This window comes from Pangasianodon hypophthalmus, chromosome 2, assembly GCF_027358585.1.
Source record: "Pangasianodon hypophthalmus isolate fPanHyp1 chromosome 2, fPanHyp1.pri, whole genome shotgun sequence".
In the NCBI taxonomy this organism is placed as follows: Eukaryota; Metazoa; Chordata; class Actinopteri; order Siluriformes; family Pangasiidae; genus Pangasianodon; species Pangasianodon hypophthalmus.
In genome coordinates this window covers 6255847-6282296 of record NC_069711.1, presented here as the reverse complement: position 1 = coordinate 6282296, position 26450 = coordinate 6255847, and the positions used below count along the sequence as shown (strand labels likewise).

The 26450-nt window shown below is 38.7% G+C and overlaps 3 protein-coding genes and 1 long non-coding RNA gene across 4 annotated transcripts in view; 2 read left to right on the top strand and 2 right to left on the bottom strand.

Annotated features, from left to right (window-relative positions):
• Positions 1 to 10274, top strand: part of mmp24 (matrix metallopeptidase 24) — a 46180-nt gene extending 35906 nt beyond the window's left edge. The window contains exon 9 of the mRNA XM_026935885.3: positions 1644 to 10274. Within this exon, the coding sequence (XP_026791686.3) occupies positions 1644 to 1981 (338 nt within the window). The 3' untranslated portion in view covers positions 1982 to 10274. The remainder of the gene's footprint in view (positions 1 to 1643) is intronic.
• Positions 10275 to 10569: 295 nt separating this feature from the next.
• On the bottom strand, positions 10570 to 13056 carry LOC113532782 (uncharacterized). Its single transcript, XR_003403368.3, has 3 exons — positions 12962 to 13056; positions 12413 to 12493; positions 10570 to 11966 (listed from the first exon to the last, which is right to left on the bottom strand). It is a non-coding gene; the product is annotated as an uncharacterized LOC113532782 (long non-coding RNA).
• Positions 13057 to 13361: 305 nt separating this feature from the next.
• eif6 (eukaryotic translation initiation factor 6) lies at positions 13362 to 21402 on the top strand. Its single transcript, XM_026915885.3, has 7 exons — positions 13362 to 13512; positions 15184 to 15333; positions 15440 to 15525; positions 19524 to 19699; positions 19977 to 20153; positions 20465 to 20646; positions 20828 to 21402. The coding sequence occupies exons 2-7, from the start codon at positions 15227 to 15229 to the stop codon at positions 20835 to 20837; spliced, it is 738 nt and encodes a 245-aa protein (XP_026771686.1). The 5' UTR covers positions 13362 to 13512; positions 15184 to 15226; the 3' UTR covers positions 20838 to 21402.
• Positions 21403 to 21674: 272 nt separating this feature from the next.
• The window catches only part of esyt1b (extended synaptotagmin-like protein 1b), a 57575-nt gene continuing 52799 nt past the window's right edge, over positions 21675 to 26450 (bottom strand). The window contains exon 52 of the mRNA XM_026915872.3: positions 21675 to 24674. Within this exon, the coding sequence (XP_026771673.3) occupies positions 24650 to 24674 (25 nt within the window). The 3' untranslated portion in view covers positions 21675 to 24649. The remainder of the gene's footprint in view (positions 24675 to 26450) is intronic.

Sequence of the window (26450 nt, the reverse complement as noted above, 5' to 3'; positions counted from 1 at the left end):
ACATTTAGATTTGATATGTTCTGTTGTTTGGAATGAAGTCACAACGGCCCATTAAAAAAGAGACTGCAGGTCAGAATGTCACTTCTGGCCTCAATATCAGTGTTCGGTACAATTGGTACAACTCTTTTGTGTGTCTTATCCCACCTCATCTTTACAGTGGTTCCCTTTCTGGCCAATGACCCCATTTTAAGGGCACCAAAACCTTTGACCCCACCCAAAACTTTATTTGTTCAAGGTGCAGAACACTAAAATAATGCGCAACCCACAGAAAGTCAGGTAACACTCTTATGTAAAGATTAAACTTAAGTTAATTGCTATTGTTTGTTTGTACAGGGTAAAATCTCCTGTTTGTATATCATAATTAGGGCAACACATAACATTTAATTGTCATGCACTGAAGAGGGAAAAAAATTTTTTTTAACACATTTAACAATGCTTTTATGAATCACTGTGCACTGAGCACAATAACAGCACACACTATGCACTCATTCACCATGTCTGTGAGGGGGCTGGGCTTGTGTGCCACACTTAAGCTTATCAAAGTCAGGCAACGTGGATGAAAGCACAAATTTAATTTGCAAGTGATTAAGTATCTTTTCTTGTCATACTTGTCATCTTTGGTTGAGGCACACCCTGCGACACACTTAAAGTTATGTATATATATCTGTCTAGAAATAATGCATACCATTGACTGATTACTGCCACAGAATCATCATGATAAGGTCTCTGGCTAGAATCAATTTTTATCAACAAAAAATGATGCAGAAATCTTTAGTAATAATGTAAAACGTCTTTCATCTTATTTAGCAATATCACAATTTTGTCATATAATGTTTTTTGTTTATTTACCCAAATTGTTTTCATATCACTGATTTTTAGCTTGATTTGACTTTTTTTTTTTTATCTGTGATACATGTGAATTCCACCATCTTCAGCTTAGGACAGATCCCTTTTTACTCAGCTGCTTTGCTCATTTACATATGATATAACATAAAGGCACTGTAGTACAAACCTAATAGAACACCATTTGAGATTCAGTCACAGTAAAAGAATGACTCCTGGTTTTGTTGGTATTTATGGTCATCTGACAAAGGCCTGAAAATTATCTCTATTTTCATGATTATTGTAATAGCCCACTTTATATGGGTGCACTCAACACCATTACAAAAAACTTGCTGTGTCTTAATAGAGCAATTTTCTTTTGTTGTCAAAGAAAGTCAGTTTGCAAACTTAGAATTTTAGTATTTTACTAATCTTTCCCAGTACAAATCACTACCCATCAATTTCCAGAGTACTCCTCCTACTTCTTTGTAGGAGTTATGCGATGTTATGTGAAGGGGTTATGGACACATATACACAATAGTGGAAAAGCACTGCAAATATTTCACATAATTGTTGTAATTTATTTGAATATTGTGTACAAATGTGTAACATCACAAATTGTGTTTACAGCAGACATTTAACTGAGCATACCTTACAGTATCTAATATTTGGGGAACATACTATTCTACTAACATGTTTGTATCACTAGAAAGCTAAGCTAAATTAAAATGAGTGAGTCATGAGTACATACATTATGATTCTGAATTTTTTTTTTTATCTGATACCTACCTCATATTATGTATCCCTTTTCCTTTTTCCAGTTCACACTTACTTCTACAAAGGAAAGGACTACTGGAAGTTTGACAACCAGAAGCTAACAGTGGAACCTGGCTACCCAAAGTCTATCCTTAAGGATTGGATGGGTTGCGACCAAACAGAAGTGGAGAAGAACAAGGACAGACACCTCCCCCATGACGATGTCGACATCATGGTTGCCATAAATGATGTGCCAAGCACCGTAAATGCGATTGCTGTGGTAATCCCTTGCATTCTGTCTCTGTGCATCTTGGTCCTCATTTACACCATCTTCCAGTTTAAGAACAAAAGTGTCCCTCAACCTGTGACCTTCTATAAACAGCCAGTGCAGGAATGGGTATGACAGACTAGGGGACACTGCAAACTTAAACACTAAAATTGCTAGCGAGGGCTAACATGACAACGTTCAGAAGCACCTACACAACCAGTGCCTGTTTACTGCATTGTAATGCGAGAGGTGGGGATTGAAACATTGTTGAGTCCATGTCTTTCCATTTGGAACTAAACTTTGACACAAAAATCTCAAAGATCTTTTTTTTAAACATACGAGCCAAAAGCACAGGTTTGCTAGGCTTTAACTGAGTGGTGGATTGCAGGGACAGGAGCTTAACCATTGCTTTGGCCTTACACTGCTACTGTAAAACCTTCTTTCCCATTCTCTCACAACCTGGGAGTCTGAGGACCACCACAGTGAATTCTAACCATCATGTGTCCAAGGAACACAAGAGGAACGGTGGTCAGATGCCAGCAAATATATGTCCTATATATGCGCTCAACATGGACTTGTACAGGAATTTCAAGAATTATTGAAAGAATATGTCTGAAGAACGAAACAAAAATAACAAAACGTGATTCGTTGTTAAAGACATGAATAATGTTGTAGGTAGAAAGGCTGTAGAAAAGAATACAAAGGGGTTTTGTGTATCTTGTAGTCTTTTATCATGTCGTGGAGATCTGACTCTTTTTAAAACATTAGAGAAGCATTAACGTTACATTAGTATATATACAGTGGGGTCCAAAAGTCTGAGACCATGTTGAAAATCTGGGATTTTTTTTTTTTTTTTTTATTTAAAATTGGAAATAAACAAAGGGTTTTAGAATGTTGAAAGATTTAAAACAAAGAATGTAAATGTTCAATATCTTGAATATTTAATATTCAAGCTTCTGCACTATTTCTAGGTCCTCATGCCTAATCTCTTCTGTTGAAACACGTGTTCAGACGACACGCTGATGGATTTGATCTAAAATGGATCATGCCAGCTCGAGTACACACTGTCATTAAAGCAAAAAAGGGGACATACAGTGGATATAAAAAGTCTACACACCCCTGTTAAAATGGCAGGTTTTATGATGTAAAAAAAAAAAAAGAAAAGAAGTTAAACCATGTCGGAATATTTTTCACCTTTATTGTGAAATTGCAACATATAAAATCAAGTGACAAACAACAAGTGTGCACATCCTTTTATAATTTGGAATGTGGCAGTGTTCAGAATCAACCAATCACATTGAAACTCAATTTAGATACTAATTGATATACACCTGCCATGAATTAAAGTGACTGATTAACCCCAAATAAAGTACAGCTGTTCCTATAGGACTTTCCTGACATCTTCTTGGTAACATCCAACTGGAAAAGCCATGGGCCACAAAGAGCTTACAAAGCAGGTACAGGATCTCATTGTTGAAAAATATCAATCAGGAGAGGGTTACAAAAAAAAATTCCAAGGTATTGGATATACCAAGGAACACTGTAAAGACAATAATCAACAAGTGGAGAAAATATGGCACAACTGTGACATTGTTCTTTTTTTTTTTTTTTTTTTTGCAAACTAGCAATCTCCCAAAACCATGTGGAATAATATGTTATGTTCTGATGAGACCAAAGTTGAACTTTTTTGGCCATAATACCAAAAGATATATTTGGTGCAAAAAAGTAAAAACATCACATCCCAAAAAGATCACCATCCCCATGCTGAAACATGGAGGTGGCAGCATCATGCTTTTCCTGCTTTTCTTCAGCTGGAACTGGGGCTTTAATCAGGGTGGAGGGAATAACGAATAACTCCAAATACCAGTCAATTTTGGCGCAAAACCTCGAAGAGGAATTTCACCTTTCAGCATGACAATGACCCAAAGCACACCTCCAAATCAACAAAGGAATGGCTTCACCAAAACAAGATCAAGGTTCTGGAATGGTCCAACCAGAGTCCAGATCTAAATCCAATTCAAAATCTGTGGGGTGACATGAAGAGGGCTGTGCACAGGAGATGCCCAGCCAGTTTGACAGAATTGAAATGCTTTTGCCAGGAAGAATGGCAAAATATTGCTAAATCAAAATGTGCCAAACTGACTGACTCTTAGCCAAATTGATTGAATGCTGTGATTAAATCTAAAGATGCTTCAAATAAGAATTAGTTTAGGGGTGTGCACACTTATGCAACCAAGTTATTGTACATATTTTTCATTTTTTTCTCCTAAAATAATTCTTATTGTTTTTAACTTGAATTTATAGGTTGCAATTTCACGATAAACATACAGGTTCTGACATGATTTATCTTAGTTTCATTTTTTTTTTTTTACATCCCAAAAACCTCCCATTTTAATAGGGGTGTGTAGACTTTTTATATCCACTGTAGCAAATACTAAGAAACTCTGACATTCATGTAAATATTTCAAAGCATTCAAGTTGTTGTCAGTAATATAATTTGTAATGAAAATTATTGTATTAAATTAGAAATGCAAAACAGAAGCATTTCCACTAGTGGTCTCAGACTTTTGGACCCCGCTGTATGTCATAGGAGAGAGAATTTTATGTGGCATCATTAAGGAACGTGCAAGTACAGTATTGTTTTCGGTTGAATTTATTTATTTTTTTTTTTTTGTGGGTTTGAATTGTGTAGTGGGGAGGCATCTAAAAATCTAAACAGTTTATGAAAGATTTAACAAAACTCTTTTATGCATATAATTCCCTTCTGTTACATAAAGTTATGGTGATGTTAACTACCTGACACGAAGAGTCTTAATGAGAGTGTGTTTTTGCAGTCTGTTTTCACATTTGAGTATCATTTAAAATTTTGCTAATGTGGCATGCCATAGATCAATCATTTATACAGAATATTAGTAATTATTTGTCTTTAATCCATTTTGATGTCCTAAGCCACCACTATTTCTTATATCTGAGTGCAGTGCACAGGCACTATCAAGTGTCCTTTGGGTGAGTTTTTATAGATTTTATAGATTTGTTTTTCACTGATGTATTGGTCACATCATATCAGCACTGCTAATGCACCTCCCCCTACAAATATGCAAATATGTTTGACCTGAAACATTTTAGTGGCTAAAAGGCCAGTTTTTAATGTGACAGGCAGACACTGCAGAATTTCTTTTTCCAAATATGCTGGATTTTGCATGTGGTACTGACTGTGCTGCATCTGCATAACTGTGGGACGTATAGGTTGTGGTGATCATGTTAATCTTATCAAAAATGTATATATCCTTTGTTTATTCCTACACCGTTCTATAAAACTTTTGTAAAGTAGCAATGTACTAGTATTTCTATGTGTAACCAACAGTGCAGCACCCCTAGAGGAGTAGTTTATTCAGGAGTACTAATTTGGTGAGTGTTATAAAATGTTGATAAATCCAGTCCAATCTAAATTCACTTCATTCAGTAATATTAACATTCTGCAAAAGTCCTAAGGCAACTTCTAGGAAGCTTCAATTCCTGTCCAGGGTTGTTTTGAGGCAGACCAAAATATTGTAAAGTTGAAAATATCACAAGTTCAGGGTCCTCACAGGTGTAGGGTTTGATCCTGAGCTCAGGTTACTGTCAGTGTGGAGTTTCGCATGTTCTACCCATGGCACATAGTTTTAAACTGGGTCCCTGGTTTTCTCGCACCTGCCAGTAGATGGACAGGCTACACTAAACTGCCCCTAGATGTGAATGAGTGTGTGATTGTGTGTGTGTGCGCATGGTGCCCTGTGCACTGGAGTCCCATCCAGGGTGCATTCCCATTTTGTTGCTGGGATAGACTCCAGATCCATCACAAATCTGACCATTTGTACATGCGGCTACTGAAGAAGAATGAATGAGTTGCTGCTTATTGTATATTTTGCGTTGTCTTGTTTTAGTTGTTATTTTGGTATGTGTTACTCTGAAAGGTTAGCACATGATGATTTCATCAGAATATGTCTCACTGGGGTTTCTTTCTCATCTCCCACAATACCTTTGTGAGAATGACATAAACCATGAAAGAAACCTTTGAAAACACTTGAAGTGTATATAAAGCAGTATGTATTGGCAAACTGGATTGTTAAAATACAGTAAGAAATACCTCTTTTTTTAGATTTCTGACTAGATAAAGCTTTCAATTCTGAATTTTTGCATTTCTTGCAAGCCTAAACATAACGGATTTTGCCTTTTAAACATATGACTACAGCAATTTTTAACAATAAATAAATACTATTTTTTACATTTTTTAACCCATTTTCTCCCAATTTTAATCATTACCAAGTCTTACCAACTAGCTTGTTCTCTAATATCACACGAAGGCTACCAAGCAGGGACGGTTAGGGACAGTACATGCTTCCTCCAAAACACGTTTGCAAACAGCTGCTCATGCTGTGTCGCAGGGCATCTGAACACACTTGGAGGAAAACACTATCAGCTGAATACATATGGAGGAAAGTGCTAACTGCCCTCTTCCACATTCATGATGGCCACTACTGGTTAGTGTCACTGATTGGCATGGGAGAGTAATACCATCCTGACACCTAGCCTCTCTTTGAACGCTCTACTGTTGTGCCACTCATTGTTGACTCTAGTCGCTTTTCATTTCTCCCACGTAACATAGTTATAATGCTCAATTTACAGTTCAGTGAGGCAGGAATCTGGAGTGGGAGGCTATCTTTGGGTGCAATTTGTCACCCAGGTTCTATGTAACTATTTGTTCTATCTAGTTACAGCTTTGACACGCATTATACTGTATGTTATTTCTGTGCCTCCACAGTTGATGTATTGGTACCATATCAGAATTGGGCACAGGAAGGTTGTTATACGCCTTATGTATGTTGGCTAATATGAATGTTCTCTCAAAGTCCAAGGTCTGTTGTATATGGCTGTGGTAGCTGGGCAGTAAAGGTTACACTGTCTATGACTATGGCTGTCAGTTCCCAAGACTGCGAGTGAGAAGGTTCCTAACCCTCAACTGCTCAGCTCTGTGCTTGGAATTGATTCTGCCTTGCTTGTAATTGGCATTAGGTAAAAGCACCTGGTAAAAGAGTAAATGTAAATGGTTTGGCTGTACTACACATTTTGCTAGCATTAGATATGTCTGGGAGAAAATGGTTTTCTGTGTTCTTGTCTTCCAAACATCTTTTCACCATTGACGATCTTTTTGTTTGTTGTCTGCCTTAAGACAGCTTCTAAGCCTTCTTTAAGACACTGTGCCTCGTCTTAATTGTTGCCATGGCCTAGTTAATTCAAATTAATTCTAAGAAGACTTTTTTTAAAATTAGAATTTACTGTGCATCACTTAATGTAAATGAGCATGATTACCAAAACTTTCTCCTCTTGGTAGATCTCTCTCTCCATCACATATTTTCCTGCTTTTAAATTTACATTCTGAGCAGCTTGTCTGTGGGTAGAGAAATGGCACAAACGCAGTAACAGCTGTGCCTGCTTAACGCAGATTCCACATTATTGTCTTTCAGATGAAAGTTTCGTTTGAGCACCTGGCAGTGCCAGTCCGCAATGTGGCAAGGACGCGTTCTATATTATGGGTACAGGAAGTCCTGAGTGGGATTAATTTAAATGGAACACACTGTGCTGACTGTCTTCCTCCACTTTGACTGGTCTGATGATCTGGCATTGGGTGTAAAGAATGAAAAGACGAAAGGCAAGTTGGGTGCAGAGTTGTAGCACAGAAGTGTGTGTTCCATGTTTTAAAATTTTGATGTACGTTTATGAAATCTCCAGGTACTTTGTATATTATTTCATGAATAAATCCCTGGGATTGATTATGAGATGGTCATGGATTGAAAACATAACTATAAGGGGAAACTGTTTCAGTCTTCTGTTCTGATTCAGATCTTCTGATTGAAGAGGGACAAGAGAAACACATACATGGTCATTCCTTTATGATAATTAGGACAGCCAAGACACACAAATAAGAACTTATTGGATGACATTTGCTTTTAAAAATGGATCCTATAAATATCTATACTGTGTGCTTATATTTTTTTTAATCAGAATGACCCTTGTCCCATGCGTCAAACAAATACAGGCAGGCACGCAGAAATGGGTTTGGAGTAATTTCACACTCACAATCTTTTTTTCTGGATTATTCCTGTAATAAAATAGAACCCAAAAAAGAAAACTGCCTCAAATTATTTACACATATAATTCTTGATATCCATGTTAACAAATCATGGTACCAACAATACAAGTGACTAATGTACACTGTATTTAAGGTTGGTAAATAAAATAAATCTGGAGACAAATTTAAGTATGGGGTAAATCAAGATAAGAACTGTACGAGGGAGGAAGCCAATACTATGAAGCCTTTAGGTGATTTTATTTTGATTAACAAAAAAATAATGGAACTGTAAAGTGGAATGGGCTGAGATATATCATGTTATACCACAGTGCTGTTGAATTCCTGATTCTGATTTGTCAAAAAGTGCTGCTTCAACTTCCATAAAACAGCTCTGACAGTAATGCTATCTCTAATTCAAATCACAGGTTTATATTAATACATTCCAATACATTATTTTTTCTATAGCTACATCTCATTCAAAGGGACTTGCATGGTGGATGCTCTACATAACCTTAGGCTAATAATAAATGGATATAAAAAGGAAAATGTATAATCGTTGATGTCGTGAATTTATTTAGCATTTATGGAAGAAGTCTCAGTGTCGATACTTTGAAGCAATTAGTATGTTTTCCACCATGGAAGAGTGTTCAGGACAGAGGACATTGCGCTTTCCGCATGACTAACAGCATTTTTTTTCTTATTACCATTCAACATTAATTCAAGAAAGAGAGAAAAGGAGAAGCTGGTGAGAGAACTGTTTATTGTTCTTATAAATGTAAGTAATAACAGGAACTAATTTGTCTCACAGATGTTCCACAACATTAAATGTAACTATAAAAATTAAACATCACCTTCACTAATAAATAAAATTGTTGGAAATCGCTGTAGTATAATCGCTGTAGTATGGGTGCTGTTGTAGGAAAACAATCCATGACTGAGTGTTTTGATGCAGACGTCCAGAACCCAAAGTGTTTTATTCCTTACTTATTGTAGCCTGTAGCTAAATTAATTGCAACGCCTAAATGACTGCTTGTTCTGCAATCTACGTCTAATTTAAAGGACATTTTATTAAATATATATTTAGCAGAACCAACTTCATTTTATGGTCATGCATCTTGTAATTTATGGGCTTTGACAGGGATTTGACTTACACTGGTGGTTTGTAACCACTCTCACTACTTACTCAGCTGGGCTTTGTGTCCTTAGAGTGTCGTTATCACATCAAGAAACTTTCCCTAGAAACAAGGGACAAGGATGTCAAGGATGTGAATTATTTACCACTCTAATTTTCTCCATTATGTTACAAACGAATGATTGACCATATGGGTCCTGATAGTTGGAATCATGATCAGGTTTTAGTATTCACGGATGCCCCTGATGCCTACTTCTGTGCTACTCTTGGGCTTGCTGTTAAAACTGTTCTGGACATGCCACTGGAGATTCGAACTATGACAAGGAGACATACATAATTTTTATGAAAGGAATTTTTAATAGTATCTATCATTTCTATAGAAAAAGTTTGTTTTAAGTAAACCTGAAGCCATGCCAGTGCAGGTTTGTTCTGGGAAGTTTAAAAAAAAAATGTGTACAAAGAGAAATGGGAATATGAATATTCTCTGCTGATATTGCCTCATTTTTTTGGTGTGATGGTGGCGCTGGACGACAGCCACTCTTAACCTCTACCTGCTGTTGCCTTTGGTTTCTGTACTCCTTTTAAGAGACTAACAATAAACTAAGAGGGCAAACAAACATATCAGAGCTTGTTTAGAACTTTACACAAATTGATTTATGTTCTTTGTCTACAGAGGATTGATTACAACTGAAATTTTATCTGATAAAGCTTTAAAGTTATTTGTTTGATTTTTTGAAAGTTTCAGTGTATTTAATGTACATAAATCTTTGCTTTATTTGAATGAATTTATGACGGAAACAGTTATTTAGACCAAACAACAGAGAATCTGTCTGTGCGGCTTTTTGATATTGTCTAATTTCCGGGTCAAATGTTGCTCAGCCTCACGCATGGATCATGTAAATACAACAGTTAATGGAGGACTTTTCTATTTTTTCTTTCACTCTTTAAGAGTAGCGTAAAATTTTACACATCATATACAATGATGTCATTCCTAACAATGGCAGTCATTTTTAAATAGTCTTGATCTAACAATATTTAAGCTTTATTTGCAAAAATTTGCCTTTTTAGCTCCATGCAGATTAAACTGTATTTTTGTTTGATCTTAAGTTCTACAAAGTGTACCTAATAATATCATCTCCATGTCCTGTTAACAACAAAATTTCAATAAAAGCAAAAATGACCAGTTATTTAATTGTCATTGAATACTTGCTTCTATGAAATGTGATGTTTCTTGTTATGTGTAATTAAATGTGAATGTGTAGCCCTTATATTAACTCACTTTATTGGTTAAAACTGTATCGGTTAACATATAATAACTATGTATGCAACAGTACAACTCAGGCCTAATATACACTGGAACAATTAGCATGCACAGTAGATAAGTTAGAGACAATGACCAGCTATACGCTCTACCACTGACAAGGAGGCAACTAAAATAAGCTTTGTGTGTCCTAAAATTCTGAGGTTCCACTCTGAAACACATTAAAAACACTCACTTGCCACTTTAATAGGAACACCTGTACACTTCACACATTCATCAGCCAATCATATGGCAGCAGCACAATGCATAAAATCATGCAGATAATTCAATAGGACATGCAGGGTGCTTACTCAAATAAACACTCTTTACAACCGTGGTGAGCAGAAAAGCATCTCACAATGCACAACACATTGAACCTTGAGGTGGACAGGCTACAACAGCAGAAGACCACATCAGGTCCACTCCTGTCAGATGGGAATCTGAGGCTCACTGAATTGGGTCGGATGAGGATTGGAAAAACATCATCTGGTCTTCTTCCCATCTTCAATTCTCCAATTTCAGTGCTGTATTTTCGTTATTCTGGTGAGAATTTAGGGGTTGTGTGCCACGTTGACATCACAGGGAGAGACTGTTAGCACAGGTACACTGACCATTACTAGGTAAAGTAACAATTACAATGATTTCAAACATAAATGAAAAAAGAGTCAGGTTTTTCAGTTAGAGAAAAACAAAAGCTCAACATTCAATGTCATATTAATAAGAAATCCAGTGTCGTGGAGACAACAAACGTGGGACACAAAATGTAATGCAGATACGCGACACAGCTGCGCGGAGTTCCCGCAGAGACTCGGCTCAGCCAGTTAGCAACTTCTGAGATGAGAAACACAATGGTGTTGAGGGAGGAATTAGCATTTAATTTGAAGCTTTGGAGCCTTATCTGTTTAAGCAGAGTGTAGAGATGAGGATGCGAGAGAGCTGGACAGTCTAAAGGACTAAAACACTGCTACAATTTAACTAGATCCCATTGGCTTCACTATCAGCTGGTAGTCAAATGGCATTGTGGGTAATGTAGGAAGACAAAATGAAAATATGCCAATATGTCAATGAAAAAAGTAAAGTTAACTCAGAATTGTATTACATTACATTTGTTATATTTTACACAGCAGTGAAAATCTCCTTAATTATAAAGGTTAACATGCAAGTTGTTCAGGATGGATTTTTCCTTTAAGCTTCCTTTAAGGTCCCTCAAGCTCAGGCTTATTTACAAGCTACATGTTTATTAGTGCAACATATGCCACAAGTTATCATCCATTTTCTTTTCTTTACTGATGGATCTCACACTGAATTTGGCACTCAGAGAAGTGATCACATATCACATGCCCCTAGTACCAGTTTGTACACGATATCATGAAGCTCATGTCGTCCGCCGTCTTGCTACCCATTTTGCACTGGGGAAGTTCAGTCACTGCTCCCAGTGAATCACTCCTGCGTGCCGTATTCACATCCTCCTGTGTGACTGGTGCTTCACTTCCCTGAGATGATTCACAGCTTTGATTCTTCTTACTTTGATTCTTCTGGCTGTGATCTGAGGAACTGGAACTTGAACTTGGATCCATGACTGCAGAAGAAGAGATCTGAGCCTTAGACTGGTTCATGGGGAGATCTGAACTTGAATAACCTAACCTGCTATGTAGGATGGCAATATTCTTAATTATAAAAAGAAAATGGAGCACGCTGGGCCTCCCTAGTTCTCAGTGTCACCCCCATGTGGAGAAAGCTACTAATACACCACAATCCACTGAGGCTCTGTGCTTATAGTACATATTCATTTTTAATTTCCAGAAGATACTGTCTAGTGCCAAGCCAGTTTACAGCTTCAATTAATGAAAAGCTCCAAACACTGGTGGCTTGATTTTATACCCATAACTACACATACACGAATTCCATATAAATGTACATGTAGCGTGTGTGTGAGCCTGTTGTTAGGATGATGACGCTAGCTGATGTGTGAAATGCCTCTTTCTCACACTCTCACACACACACACACACACACACAGTTTTCACCCTTTCCGGTGAGCTCGCGGTGTTTCCAGGCAGAAAATGTGCCGCTGCTGCTACAGTGACGTTCGCTGAACAGGTGGTGAGCTAATCAAAGTGTAAAAAAAAAAAAAAAATGGCGTCATAACGTGCTTTTTAACCTGATTGGTTGACAAATCAGCGTCGCTATGAGAACTGGTTGCTATGCAGGGGGTGGGGGGGGGGGGGGCGTCTCATATATATATATATATATATATATATATATATATATATATATATATATATATATATATATATATATATATATATATATATATATAGCATATCATAAGTACAGTGTCTTTTGCCTTTGTGGTGTTTCTCATTGTATTTCTCTGTCTTTAGTCATGTTACATTACATAATCAAGCATTATATTCATATTCATACGCATTTTATACCCCGGTTAATAATATTAAATATGAAACATCACTGAATATAATTTTAGTAAACAATAAACTATAATAAAGTTTTAAGCATTGCCCTAAAACAATGTAAACATTTCTTCAAAAATCATGACTTGACTGAAAAGAACATACCTTTCTCATCAAAACAAAACAGGACCGTATCCCATCATCCACAGCGGTCTGAATAGGCGAGGTTGCCAGGTGTGTATATATCCACCCAGTGTGATCGAGGCTGGCTAACAGCAATCAAAAGTAATTTAAAGGCAAAGCGATATTAAAAACAAATTTCTCTAAATAGTTCTTTAGCCAAGTTAGTATAATTATATTACAATTATCGACACAAATACAGAATACCTGTGTATGGGAATAGGTTACTAATGGCTAAACACTACATCTATACTGTAAGGAGCAGAGGTGGTGTTGGGGGTCGGGTATGAGAGGAGCACAGCTGGCGTCACCGCTGCTGCATGTTTAATATACTGGTATAATCAGTGTATGCAAACTCTTCCAAAACATAAACCTGCGGCAACTTTGTGGAAAATAATCCCAATTCCCTGGAAAATAGAGGACCTGGCAACATTGGGCAGAAACCCCGAACGTCATTACGTAAAGACGTTGTTGAGGAAGTGAACACGTGGGTCACGAGAGGCCACGCTTTTCAGGAAGGTTTGGGCCACATCGTGGTAAATATACTATTATATGTGATTTTTCTTTTCTTATCTATACGTCTCAGTAAAGTGGAAGTCCGTGTGTTTGAATCCTATCACAAGCGGTTACAAGAAAACAGTCGGAATAACGAGTAAAGCCAAATCAGCCGTGACTCCTTAGCTTGCTGGCTAACTAGTTGAGCTAGCTAAATATGTAATACATATACTTCATGGCCGCTGTGTGTTGTGCGTTTGTGATTCAGCAAAATCCAGAGTTTTCCGTTCCAAAGACAAGGATTGACAAAGACAAATCAGATCCTCTGCCAGTTTGCTCAGAAACGTGAGAAAGCGGTCAGTTCAGAGGAGTTGAAGCTGAAACTTAACGCAGAACTGAAGCAGCACAGCGCTGTACAGTCGACTCCATTCCTCTGCTTCTGTTCCCTTTCGGTTTAAGCTACATGTGAAGGAATATCGTTAATAAACTGGAAATTTGCTGGCAGTGTTGGCGTTTACAGGGTCAGACAGCTGTAATTTCTGCTGGTATTTGTGTTCTGTTGCTTTCTTGTGTATTTGTACAGGATGGTTTACAGTCATGGGCCTGTAGACTCAAACCAGCAGCCATGGACCCTATATAAAGCTCAGTTTTCAAATGTGTACAGTATTAATCTGGTTTATTTATTGAGGCCATGGAGCTTCGACAAAACACACTAAGTCTAAGATATTTTTAGGCCTAGTTGGTTTTGACTTAATGAGGTTTGAATTAAACCCATTCAATTTAAGTAAAACGTCAAACCAGCTAATCAGACAAACAAACAAACAAATAGACACAACTGCAGGCCCCCGGGCTTCACTTTGTGGCCCCTGGGGGACCACGGGCTCCACTTTGAGAAGCACTGCCACAGATTATGTAAGAGATATAGCCTATGGTGTAGGGCTGGGCCATAAAGAAATGTCGTCTCCCCCCCATTGTATTCCTGGGACATAAATAAGCTATTTAAGTCATAATTTATATTTAGTCAGAAATTTCTATAGGAACCTCCTGGACATCTCCTTGAAATGCTTTCCCACTCTTTATTCTGCTCTTCTGGGGTGAAAAGTGGTGGTTTGGCTCCACTAGCATGTTTTCTGGATCTCATCTTTGTGTTTGTTAGCTACAGAATGAAAGTGAAGTACACCAATATGCAAGAGTCTAGCTTTATTATTGAGTAGAAATGCAGCCTATTACAAAAAGCTTATCTGAATAAATAATATAGATATATATTCTACTTTAATTACTTGCCAGTTACACAATATCATGATCTTAAGCATGAACTATGCTGCATGTTGTCATCACCCTTACTGCTGCGGCCATGTAATTTATTTATTTGCTTAGAATAAATACGTGTTATATGTTGATAGTTTTTGTAAGAAATCTGTCGAAATCACAAACCCTCTTGTTCTGCTGCAGAAAACTTGGCATACCAGGAGGCTTGGGATTTGGGAAAGAGTTTAGGCTTTTTCTTCCTGGGAAGTTGGCTAGCTGTTGTCTGAAAAGTTTGAGTATTTTTCCCATCAAGCTAGTGTCATAGTAATATAGTATTGAGAACTAGCACAGACCTTCACAGCACTGAGGTTGAGTTTCACCCTTACTATGGAGCTCTCACATTAGTTAGTCTTTATAAATGCCATTAAGTTTGTACCTCACTTACCAACCACGCTGTTCCACAGTTTCTGCTCAGAGTGATCCTGTCATTGGCAGTTGTCTATCAAAATGGCAGTCAGAGCGTCCTTTGAGAAGAACAATGAAATCGGCTGCTTTGCAAAGCTCACCAACACATACTGCTTAGTGGCAATAGGTGGCTCAGAAAACTTCTACAGGTGAGTTCTGTGTCAGTCTGTTAGTGGCTAAATATGGTTCTAATCAAAATTTAGGTGCTGCACATGAGTCGATGTAAAATGTGTAAATAGAGGTCAATCTTTGCAGTGTCTTTGAAGGTGAACTTTCAGAAACGATACCAGTGGTGCACGCGTCCATAGCAGGATGCCGGATCATCGGGAGGATGTGTGTGGGTAAGTCTGAAACTATTCATCACTGGGTTGTCATCTGAGATTAAACATCTGCTAATTTTTTGCCAAATGATATATTGTAATATTGAATACAGATTTTTATTATGGAAAATATTGTCACCACTTTGGCCTTTGTTCAGAGAATAGCTGTGTTTTGAGTGTAGATTTTAAGTTGAGCCTAACTGAATAATGAAACACACCAATAGTGGTCTCCTAATCGGGATTTGTACAGGTGCCTAAAGGGCTTTAAAGTTTTCACAATTGCACTAATGGTCAGATGGTAGCAACCCATGATATTTTGGTGCTTCTAATAAATGAAAATGACCTACAGAAAAAGAGTGGACAATTAAAAGTGGGTATACTCACTGCCCACTTTATTAGTAACACTTGTTACACCCTCATGTTCATGCAGTTATCCAGTCAGCCAATCATGTGGTAGCAGCACAATGCATAAAAACATGCAGATACAAGTGAAGAGCTTCAGTTAATGTTCACATGCCCATGATAGCCTCAGATTCCTGTTCATGGCTGACAGGTGGCCCAGTGTGGTCTTCTGGTGTTGTAGCAAGGCGTTTCCTCCCACAGAAGTGTCGCTCACTCAGTGTTTTTGTTTAAACTGTGTAAACTCTAGAGTCTGTTGTGTGTGAAAATCCCAGGAGATCAACAGCAACAATCATGCCACAGCGGTTAAATCACATTACACTTTATCTAAATCAGATTAGTTTAGGGCAAAACTACTTCACCATGGCTAAGTCTTGTGTTTTTTGAGGATGTTGCAGGTCTGTGACCAGATTGCCTGGTAGTTGCCTTTAGACGCATGACGGTTACAAGTACACGTGTATTTCATTTTCCTCAGTGAAATATGAGGAAATCTCGATCTTCTTTTCTTGTGGCATCAGGAGTCCACGTCCAATCCGATACCCCAGGTACTGTGCCTCCATGAGCCCCAGGGGATTGGCGGTGAGCCCCAACTTCCGGAGTTCTCTGAGGACCTCCCTAAGGTGATGCAGGTGATCGGCCCAGGTGGTAGAGTGGATCACGTTGTCGTCAGTGTAGGCGGCGGCATATTGGTGATGGGGCGGCATAATGGTGATGACAATGTCCATGAGGTGTTGGAAAGTAGCGGGTGCCCCGTGCAGCCCGAAGACGAGAACCCGGTACTGCCAGTGACCTCCAGCGTCAGGTCCAAGGTGAAAATGAACCGGACTCTCCCCAGTCGCTCCACTAACTCGTCAACCCTAGGGAGGGGGTAACCGTCAAACTTGGAGACCTAGATCAGTTTCCGGAAGTTGTTACACAGCCCGATGCTCCTGTCGGGCTTGGGAACTACAACGATGGGGCTGGACCAAGGGCTGGTGGACTCTTCAATAATTCCGTCTTGGAGCATCTGGCTGACCTCCTCCTCGATTGCCTTCTGGCGGGCCTCTGGTAGGGCCGCTGTCTGACCACGACTCCTGGTGGGGTTTTGACGTGGTGAACCAGATGTGTAAGGCCAGGGGTGGAGGAGAAGACGTCAGCAAACTGGTCCACCAGTTCAGACAGCTCCTGGCTCTGGGCCGGCGTGAGCTCTTCTCCCTGGTGGACCAAGGCACACTCCGATGGATCTGGGGAAAGGCGCACAAAAGCAGACACAGCAGGGGCAGGCTCCGTTCACTTTTTGAGCAGGTCCACATGATATACCTGTGTGCCTGCTTGCTTATCTGGCTGTTGCAGGTGGTAGTTACAGTGTCTGGTTGAATCTTTGTACCAGTCCGTCGGTCTGGGGGTGGTAGACAGACGTCCTCAGATGGGCAACCTGCAACAGCTGACACAGATCCGCCATTAGTTTGGACATAAAGGGCGTACCTTGGTCGGTGATGACGTCCTTCGGTATTCCAACCGAGCTGAAGAGGAGAAGCAGCCCACGGGAGACATTCGGGGAGGTGGCCTTTTGGAAGGGTACTGCCTCGGTGGGATCCATGCCGATCTGCTCGAAGGGGACACCGATAATGGGGAGAGGGATGAGCAGCGCAGAAGCAGGCTTGTAGGTTGAGGTTCACTGACACTGGTGGCACTGCTGGCAGAAGACCTGAACTTCTGCCTCCATCCCCGGCGATAAGAATCTGTCCTTCAATTTTTCCAATGTGTTGCGGGCCCCCAGATGCCCGCCCAGCGGGTGTGTGTGGGCCAGGTGCAGTAGGGCTTTCGTCCTAGTGTGGGACACGACGAGCAGCTCGCAAGGCTGTCTTCTTCTCTCTGTCTTGTAGTACAGTAGGCCTCTCTGCATCATGAAGTAGGCCGTGGGGAGCCGCTGTTCAGGGTTCTGATGGACCCCCTCAACTACACGCACCTGGCCCCAACAGTTCCTCAGTTGCTCATCCTCCTTCTGCTCCCTGCCGAAGTTTCCCTCTCAGGCAACCTGTGAAAACGGGAGTGAACGTTATGGTGTAGGAGGAGGATGTAGGAAGTGGGGCTTGGTGTAGGCAGTGAAGTCTCGGACTTGGCGCGGCAAACTTGCAGTGGCGGGGTGGCAATGAGACTGTGAGGATACAACAGGCCGGCTTAGGCAGCGGAGGGGTCGCGGAGCAGCAGAAGCTCATCTTCCTTGCTTACGTTGGCATCTAAGAGACACACAGAGAAAGGAATTATTGAAATAATAACTTTCACTTACCTCTCTCCCGCTAGAGTGGCTTCGAGCTCCTTTTATAGCTCCTCGTATTCTCCAAGAGGTTGAAGAGGAGCCGTGCCACTCATTGGCCGCCAGCTGTGCTGTGTTATGTTGCGCCGTCCCACAGCCACGCGCACTCTGGCTGTCCAAAACAAACACGGTGCTGAAAGGGCCTTTTCAGCACCACGCTGTCAGTCGCTTGAGGAGCATTTGATGTTTTACGTGCGTGGGCTGCCAGCCCACCGTCACACGCCCTTTTTCAGAAAATCACCTCCCGCCTCAGAATTTACTTATTGGGAGATTTACTCAATCACAATTATTATTACAAGCTATGCATTATTTCAAGACATACTGTATTCTGATTCTTTAAGAAACTATTAAATTCATTATTGATCATTATTTAAATCATCAGTTTTTAACATATGCTGAATGCATCAAATGGAAACTATTTTCAAACCAGTGGAATATAGACAACAAATAATCAGGTTTAAATGGATTTGGTTTTGACCCCAAAAAAATTACTCAATCTTAATTGCATATTATACCACAGCACTGTTGAATTCCCTATTCTGGTTGGTCAGGTGGTATTGATTAATTATCTACAGCAGCTCTGACAGTAGTGTCGGCTTCGAGGTAAATCACAAGTTTATATTAATGCTCTTTTTAATGCATTAGCGTTTCTGTAGTAACAACTCATTTATTGGGACTTATGGTAGATGATATTTATATATAAAAGATTCTGTCAGCACTTTGTAATAGTAAGGTCTCTGCCATGGAAAAATCTTCAGAACAGAGGAGTTTCCTTTTTCCAGTTTCTAGGTAATGAGATGAGCTGCATTTTTTGTTAACTTGGGGTGAGGGAGAGAGAAAGAAAGAGGTTGGTGAGGGGATGATTGTATATAACTGCTATAATACAAGTGAGAAGAACTAACTTTCATTAATTGTTCATTAATTAAAAAAAAATTGCTGTGACATAAGATGAATAAAACGATTAGGGACATGTTATGAAAATAATCCACTTCTGACATCACACCACCCTGGCATGGATTATTTTCCCATAACAGCATGCCCAATCATGCTTTATTCCTTACTTATTACAATCATTCTTTCAAAAATTTGAAATTGAATTGAAGTTAAAACTGATGTCTTGAGATTATACTTGTGATGTTAATTGTTTGATTCTGGAAAACTTCACTGTTAACGTCTGGAGTTTTATTGTGAGGTACCTGTTCAAACTCTATATTAACCATTTAGTGTGCAAACTCGCAAATCCTCATGTTTTAACTGCATTCACCTTTATCTGTGTAGAGACCTGGTCCTGATTTCTGCCAAAAATCTTACATTTACTTCGTAGGAAACCGTCACGGACTTCTCGTGCCCAACAACACGACAGATCAGGAGCTGCAGCACATGAGGAACTGTTTGCCAGATGCTGTGCGCATTCAGAGAGTGGAGGAGCGGCTGTCTGCACTCGGAAATGTCATCGCTTGCAACGACTACGTGGCCCTAGTTCACCCCGACCTTGACAGGGTCAGAATCATTTTTGTGCTCAAAGACTAAAAATGAATCAATACTTATTGTCCAGAGTTTATGTGAAAAACATCTACAAGATTACAGTTTTCAGTATACTGTGTAAACGTGGGAATGAGTGTCACAAGTAAATAAATGTTAACGTTGCCCATGTATGCACTGTATTGCACACAGTGGCAGTAGCAGCATTTAATTTGTCAGTTGCAGGTATTTAATAAAATATGGTGTGCCGTATGATGTAATTTCCAGTGTGATTAACGGCTGCTGTGCTGCACAGGAAACGGAAGAGATTCTGGCTGACACTCTTAAAGTGGAGGTGTTCAGGCAGACGGTGGCTGAGCAGGTGCTTGTGGGTAGTTACTGTGTCTTCAGTAACCAGGGAGGCCTTGTGCACCCCAAAACGTCTATTGAAGCCCAAGATGAGCTCTCATCACTCCTCCAAGTGCCTCTAGTTGTGAGTGAATGTCCTTCTCCTCCTTATCAAGCTCGCATATTAATGTATTAATACACTGTGGTTTTCTGTTACATTGTTCTCAATGAATATTAAGTTATATTCAAATATAATTATGAAATTAATTAATTACTCAGTCATACTGAGAATATTGGCTCTAAAATACTCAGTTTGTAAACACTCAGTTTTAATATATTTCTGTTTAAATGTTTATCTTTCTCAGATTAACTGATAATTTTTTATTTATTAATCTGTTTATTTTACTTAATGCTACTCATCTTAGGTCAGTGCAAGTAATCAGGCTCTTGTTTTAGGCCGGTACTGTAAACCGTGGCAGTGAGGTGATTGCCGCTGGCATGGTGGTGAATGACTGGTGTGCCTTCTGTGGTTTGGATACAACGAGCACAGAGCTGTCGGTCATTGAGAGTGTGTTCAAGCTGAGTGAGACTCAACCGAGCACCATAGCCACCAGCATGAGGGACTCGCTTATTGACAGGTACAGTACCATGTAGCTTCAGGGATTTGCATAACCGTCTGCTCTTATTTCCTTGTTTAAAAACTAACAACATGAATTCTAGTATTTGGGATAGTGTGTACAACTGGGTCTACTGGAAAAGCAATGCTTGTGAAGATGTGTGTTCAGTGCTAATGGGAATGTTTTTCGTTTTGTGTTCCAGCCTCACATAAATTCTGCATGGTTTTAAAAAGTTTTGGAGATGGGTTGAATACCAGCCCAGGATGTGGACATCACCAAGTGCAACATTTGTGTCTCTTCCTGGGAATCTCTAGAGATGCCCATGCACTCGCTCTTTGTATTTTTTTTGTATTGTATGAACTGATGTAAATCTAAATTTAAGTAAGTAAAAGAGCATGGATAAATCCAGTTTCCAACATTAAGTTTCACTGCTAAATCTGCAGAACAAAATGCAAGGGGAAAAAAGCTTACCTTGTAAAATATTCATTGACTGAAGGGTTTTAATGTCAATTTGTGTCAGTATAGTGCAGTATCATTAAAACTTAGGTCAACAGTCACGCTGACTGGAGAATTTCTGCTGAATTTCTGCTTCATGTCATTGCAAACTAATAAAATTTGAACAAATGAATGAAAAGGTAATATGTTAGCCATCAAATTGTTGTCATGTGATGAGCTAGAGCTGGCTGATGTAACAATATAATATTGATATTCCTGAAAACAACTTATCATTCTCTCATGATCATATGATATAAAATATATATAAAATATATATTTTTATCCCTTCGCCACTAGGCTGTATTTGTACTTAATTCTCTTTACTTTTCAGTGTTGATTACTTGTGTAGACACTGTAAGAAAGTCTCAGTCCAACTTTTTTAATGCAGCATTGCAGTTCTTTTGGGACTAAATGTTGTAATTATATATTGTAATGTAATATTCTTTGACCTATCACCTATTCATGTGATAGTTTAACCCACTGTAGGAAAAACTGTCAGTTCACAAAGGCACTGTTTTTGTCACTTCATTCAAATACAAGTCAGTGAGTCCATGTGGTGGATAAGTGTATGCTTTATTGGCATTTTAATGTAATATTCAAGCTCAAGTGTTTGCCAGCAGAGTGAATACTGAACAATGCATAGCTGTGAAAAATGCAGTCTATTCCTAAGTGTTTGAAGTGTTCATTCTTTGGTGTTTTGCTTTTTCATGTACATCTATGCAGCAGTTACAGTCAAGCAAGTTTTGCATAATAGATTTAAAAAAGAAAAAACAAAGGGGTAGGCAAACAAAATGTATACCTCCTAATAAATGCCTTATTCACAAAGAATCTTATTAGTGAGAGTTCTAAGAGTTTCTCCTTAAAACCTCTTTACAAAACTGCTGAGAGGAACTTGTGTAGCTGACTACACTGCAGTGTATTCATGTCTTTATAATTTGACAGCATCTGAAAGAAACTATTTTTCACACAAGAGCTTGACATTTTTGTTTCCATACAGTTTCATTTTATTATATTTTTGTTGCAGTTGTGGGTTTTCATTTATAAGCAAGTTTTCATCTACATGAAACAATCACTGTACATATTCAGTGATGCAGTCTATAGCAACAATGGGATTCTTAATAGCAGGAGGCATTTAATGATTGATCTACTTTAGTGATATTTTCAGTTCATGTCAGCAGTTCTCTTGTGGCCAAGTGGCAGAGAATTATGTAAACTTTTGATTTCCAGGGGTATCTATATTTTAATAGATGAGGGCCTCCCCTATTACATAATATAGAATACTCCTGCAGTCAACACAATACCTTTTTAAAGCTTGTTGACTTGGGAGTAGTCTAGAGGACTTGTACATTTTTGTTGGGTTAGAGCCTGCGTTTAGTGCTAAAATGCTTAGTGATCTTAATATTGGGATTGGAACAACATGCCCCTTTCTTTAAAGAGTTTCTCCTAAATCATCCAGTTAGGAGCTACTCTTAGCCTAAAGATTCTTTGTGAATACACCCCTGATCTATTGCTAAAAAACAATAATGTTGAAAGAATACAAATGCTTCCCTAGTTTTTTATCCACTCATGTCTGAAATTGAACAAATTTAACATCAGAAACAATCATATACAATAAAACATACAAAATACAAATTCAGGTGGGTCCCAATGACAAATGTTAAAATGTCCATCTCCATATCTCTTCTGCCATTTGATGAATTCACTATTTCAACAAACATCCTACATCCCAAGTTATAAACTCAAATATAATAATCAAAATAATAAAATGCAAAAAAGTTATATGCAGTTTGTAGCACATAAATGTAAGGCAATCCAAGGTTGAGTGCAAGCATAAACATACATTCTAATGACTAAAGGCTTAAACACATGTTCATTTTTTCTTTGATTTTTGCATTTTCATATTGAGAACTGAATTCTCAAAAATGTTTCCTCATCCACTGTAAATCATATCAATTTGGTACATCCAGGCCCCCTATTTGATCTTACCACTGCAGTGTTTTTGGGAAACGACCCCAAAATTTGGAAGTGCAGCCTATACGGATGGTAAATCTAATTACTATTAAGGCCATTATTGCACATGAATTCAGTCAGGGAAGTGCTGTATAGATTTTCAGCTGCAGCTGAAAGCCCACTCTTCATTCCACTACTGGTTTTAATTTTCCTCTCACCAGTTCATTTTGCTTATCAACTACACTCACTGTCCACTTATGCAGTTATCCAATCAGTTGGCATATGCAGCACAAGGGGTATAGTGGACACATCTGAATACACCTGCCCTTGGCAATAAACACAAAAATTTCCTTGGCAATTTGTACAATCAATTTACTTTATGTTTTAATACAAATTTGGAAACTAGCTAAATAGATAGTGTCATACCTACCTTGCTAACTTCGGGCAGAATGAACTAATGCTGTCTGCCATATACTGGTAGAGTAGTTAATCACAAAAAACCCAATTAGAACATTAATACACCTAACAGTTCCATCCACAAACTTAAGAATTTCACTTGGCTAGTAAAATATTGACGCGAGCAGGAGGAAGTCAAATAGATGATGTCAACAACTGTATTGGAACACAGCCCTGGTATTGTCAGACTTACACTGTCATGTTATTATAATGGAGGCCACTGAAAATGCTTTTTTAGGCTTATTTTATACAACTATATCTCAAAGCTGCAAACATTTACATTCTGTGTGCAGAAGTTTGCATGGATGTCTTACAACATAGTTATTTAATTTTGCTTTATCAGTGAAAAAAAGAAAATCTTGCAAAATCCATAAGATTTCGGCAGTAAAGATGATTATTATAGCAGCATAACTCAATAAATTCGGATACACCAAAAGGTTTGTAGATCAAAGTGAAAGATGCAAGCATGGTTTAATCTTGAAACTAGAAAAATTCTCAATGTAACCTTGATACTGCAAATGGATTTCAGCTCCCCTTAATTTTCATTCCCCTTTTTCCATAGCCACGATGTTGCTGTGTTTAATTTGCCCATTATGCAACCAATAGCCATCAGTGTTATCATATATTAAAATGTTTTTTTTTTTTTTTTTTACACATTACTGTGTGATCGCTTTTTAAAACTTAAACTCCTTGCTAATAACAATAACCAGTACAATCATTATAATGCTAAAAACACAGTGATGTCTGAAAGTATCTGGCCAAGAACCAACCAAGAGACAAACACAAAGGCAATTCCAATATCTGATGCTATAACAAACTTACGTTAACATCTTAAACATTCATCATTGCATAATCAAATACAATAATTATGTCAATTTGCATCCCTGGCCAATTGCATAATTAGGTATTGGCAACCGTAAAATCTATGTAGATATATTACAATCCCCGGAAGCCCACTTCTGTGTTACCAATAAACTTCAATAAACTTTAACAAGATATCAGCTGCAGTAAAAGAGAGGGGAAATGGAAAATAATAGTCCAGCAAGGCATCTTGTGTAGAAAGTTGAATTGATGAATGGGTATGGGCCACTTTAAGGAAAGGTCTCAAAGTCAGACACTCCAGTTAGTTGTGATCTTTCAAGTCAAACCTTACATTGAAAGAATAGAGAATTTTGGTAAGACAAGGAACAGTTACAGGGTTGCAACACAAGTCATAAGTTTTAGTGCACATTTAACCTGTTCTACACACAAATAAACATGAACACTTCGTTATTACACATTCATAATCAACACAGTAGCATAAAACACAAGATCCATTTACGATGAACTATGTAGTAATGTTAGCTTACAAACTGCTAGTTGTAATCAGGTGGCTAACTAGATAGTGGGGTAGCTATTTATCATGCTAACTGCAAAAAAAATTAATGAGTAAAAAGTAATGCAAGTTGGCCACTTGTTACACACAGGTGGAGTCATTGATCACATAAAACTAGGAAATCACACTGTATTTTTGAGATATTAAGTGTTCCTTTGCTCAGACTCATGGGCAAATTACAGGAAGCTTTAATACCAGGTTTAGGGCCCTATGGAACTGAGGCATTCACGGATTTAAGCGATGACAAGGGAATCAGCTATAACACAATCATATGCAGAATTGAAAGATATGGGGAGATCAACATAAAAGTTCTTAACTAGCATCCGGTACCTGCACCATCTGTAAAGTCACGAGTTAGTCAACTACTGGAATATTAGGCTCTTATTAGCTTCTCACACGGCGTGATTGGAGTTTGATGCAGCAAGGTGTCTAAACAGAGCAAAAACGGCATCTCCAAAGCAAAGCAGCTGTACTTTCTTATGTAACCTCAGGGCGGTGACCTCGTGTGTAGCTTATAAAACGCCCCTGCTAAGTCACACTTGTCAGTACACTCATCACTTTCCCATTCTCATCATGTTGGAGTGGAAGAAGAGGATTCAACACACTATGAATCGCTTAAAATATAAAAGAGCGGACACATTTGCAAAGTGTATGATGTGCTTTCAAGTGGAAGCTGTATTGCTAACACCATGATGCATTTGGTCTTGGCCCTCAAGGAGCTAATGCCCACAACGGCAGACTCAATGGGAGCAGAAAAAGCATCACTGCAAGCTAAGGGAGCTATAGCAATAAGGCATGGAAAATCACTGGGTCACCTGCCACTTGTCCCTGGGCAGGTCTTTGGCATATAGGTTCAGGAGGCACTGGATAATCAACTCTCCTTGCCTGAGGCACAAACTAAACATATGGGACAACAGTGCTGTAAGTGGGAGCCCTTAGCATAGTCACATTATTTCTGAAGAAGGAGTTATACAAAATATAGCACGTGCCACAATGGCCCAGAGTGAAAAGATGGGTTCAGTCAGGACAAAGAATGACCAAACCACCAAAGTATGATTCACCACAAGTGCTTTGCTGGTGCCAGGTTTGAAAATACACAGTTGATGGTGAGCTTGTTTTTTTTTTTTTTTTTGGAGTCCTACAAAAAAGTAAACTACACCATAGTAAAATGGAGTATAAACGTAGGATAGCATATTTATTGTAGTATATTTTGCTCATCTGAATTCTTTTATTTAAAAAATGCCATTTTCTAAACCTTTCTAGAGATTTTTATGCAAGTCTGGAAACTGCAAAATACAGTGCCTACCACAAGCACTGATAGCCTAATAACAACTGTTTCCTCAGCAGGTAGGATTAAAGCACATGTACCTAGGTTAAGAAAGGTTAATGTACACAATTGAACAGAGTCTCTATACTTTTGATGGGTGCTGTTTTTATGGGCAATTCAAATGGTCATGAATCGGTGTTAAACTCCAGTTCACAGAATGCACTGCGGCCTACAAACATGGCCACCACAGACTACATCTCTGCCATCTCTGCCACCGGACAG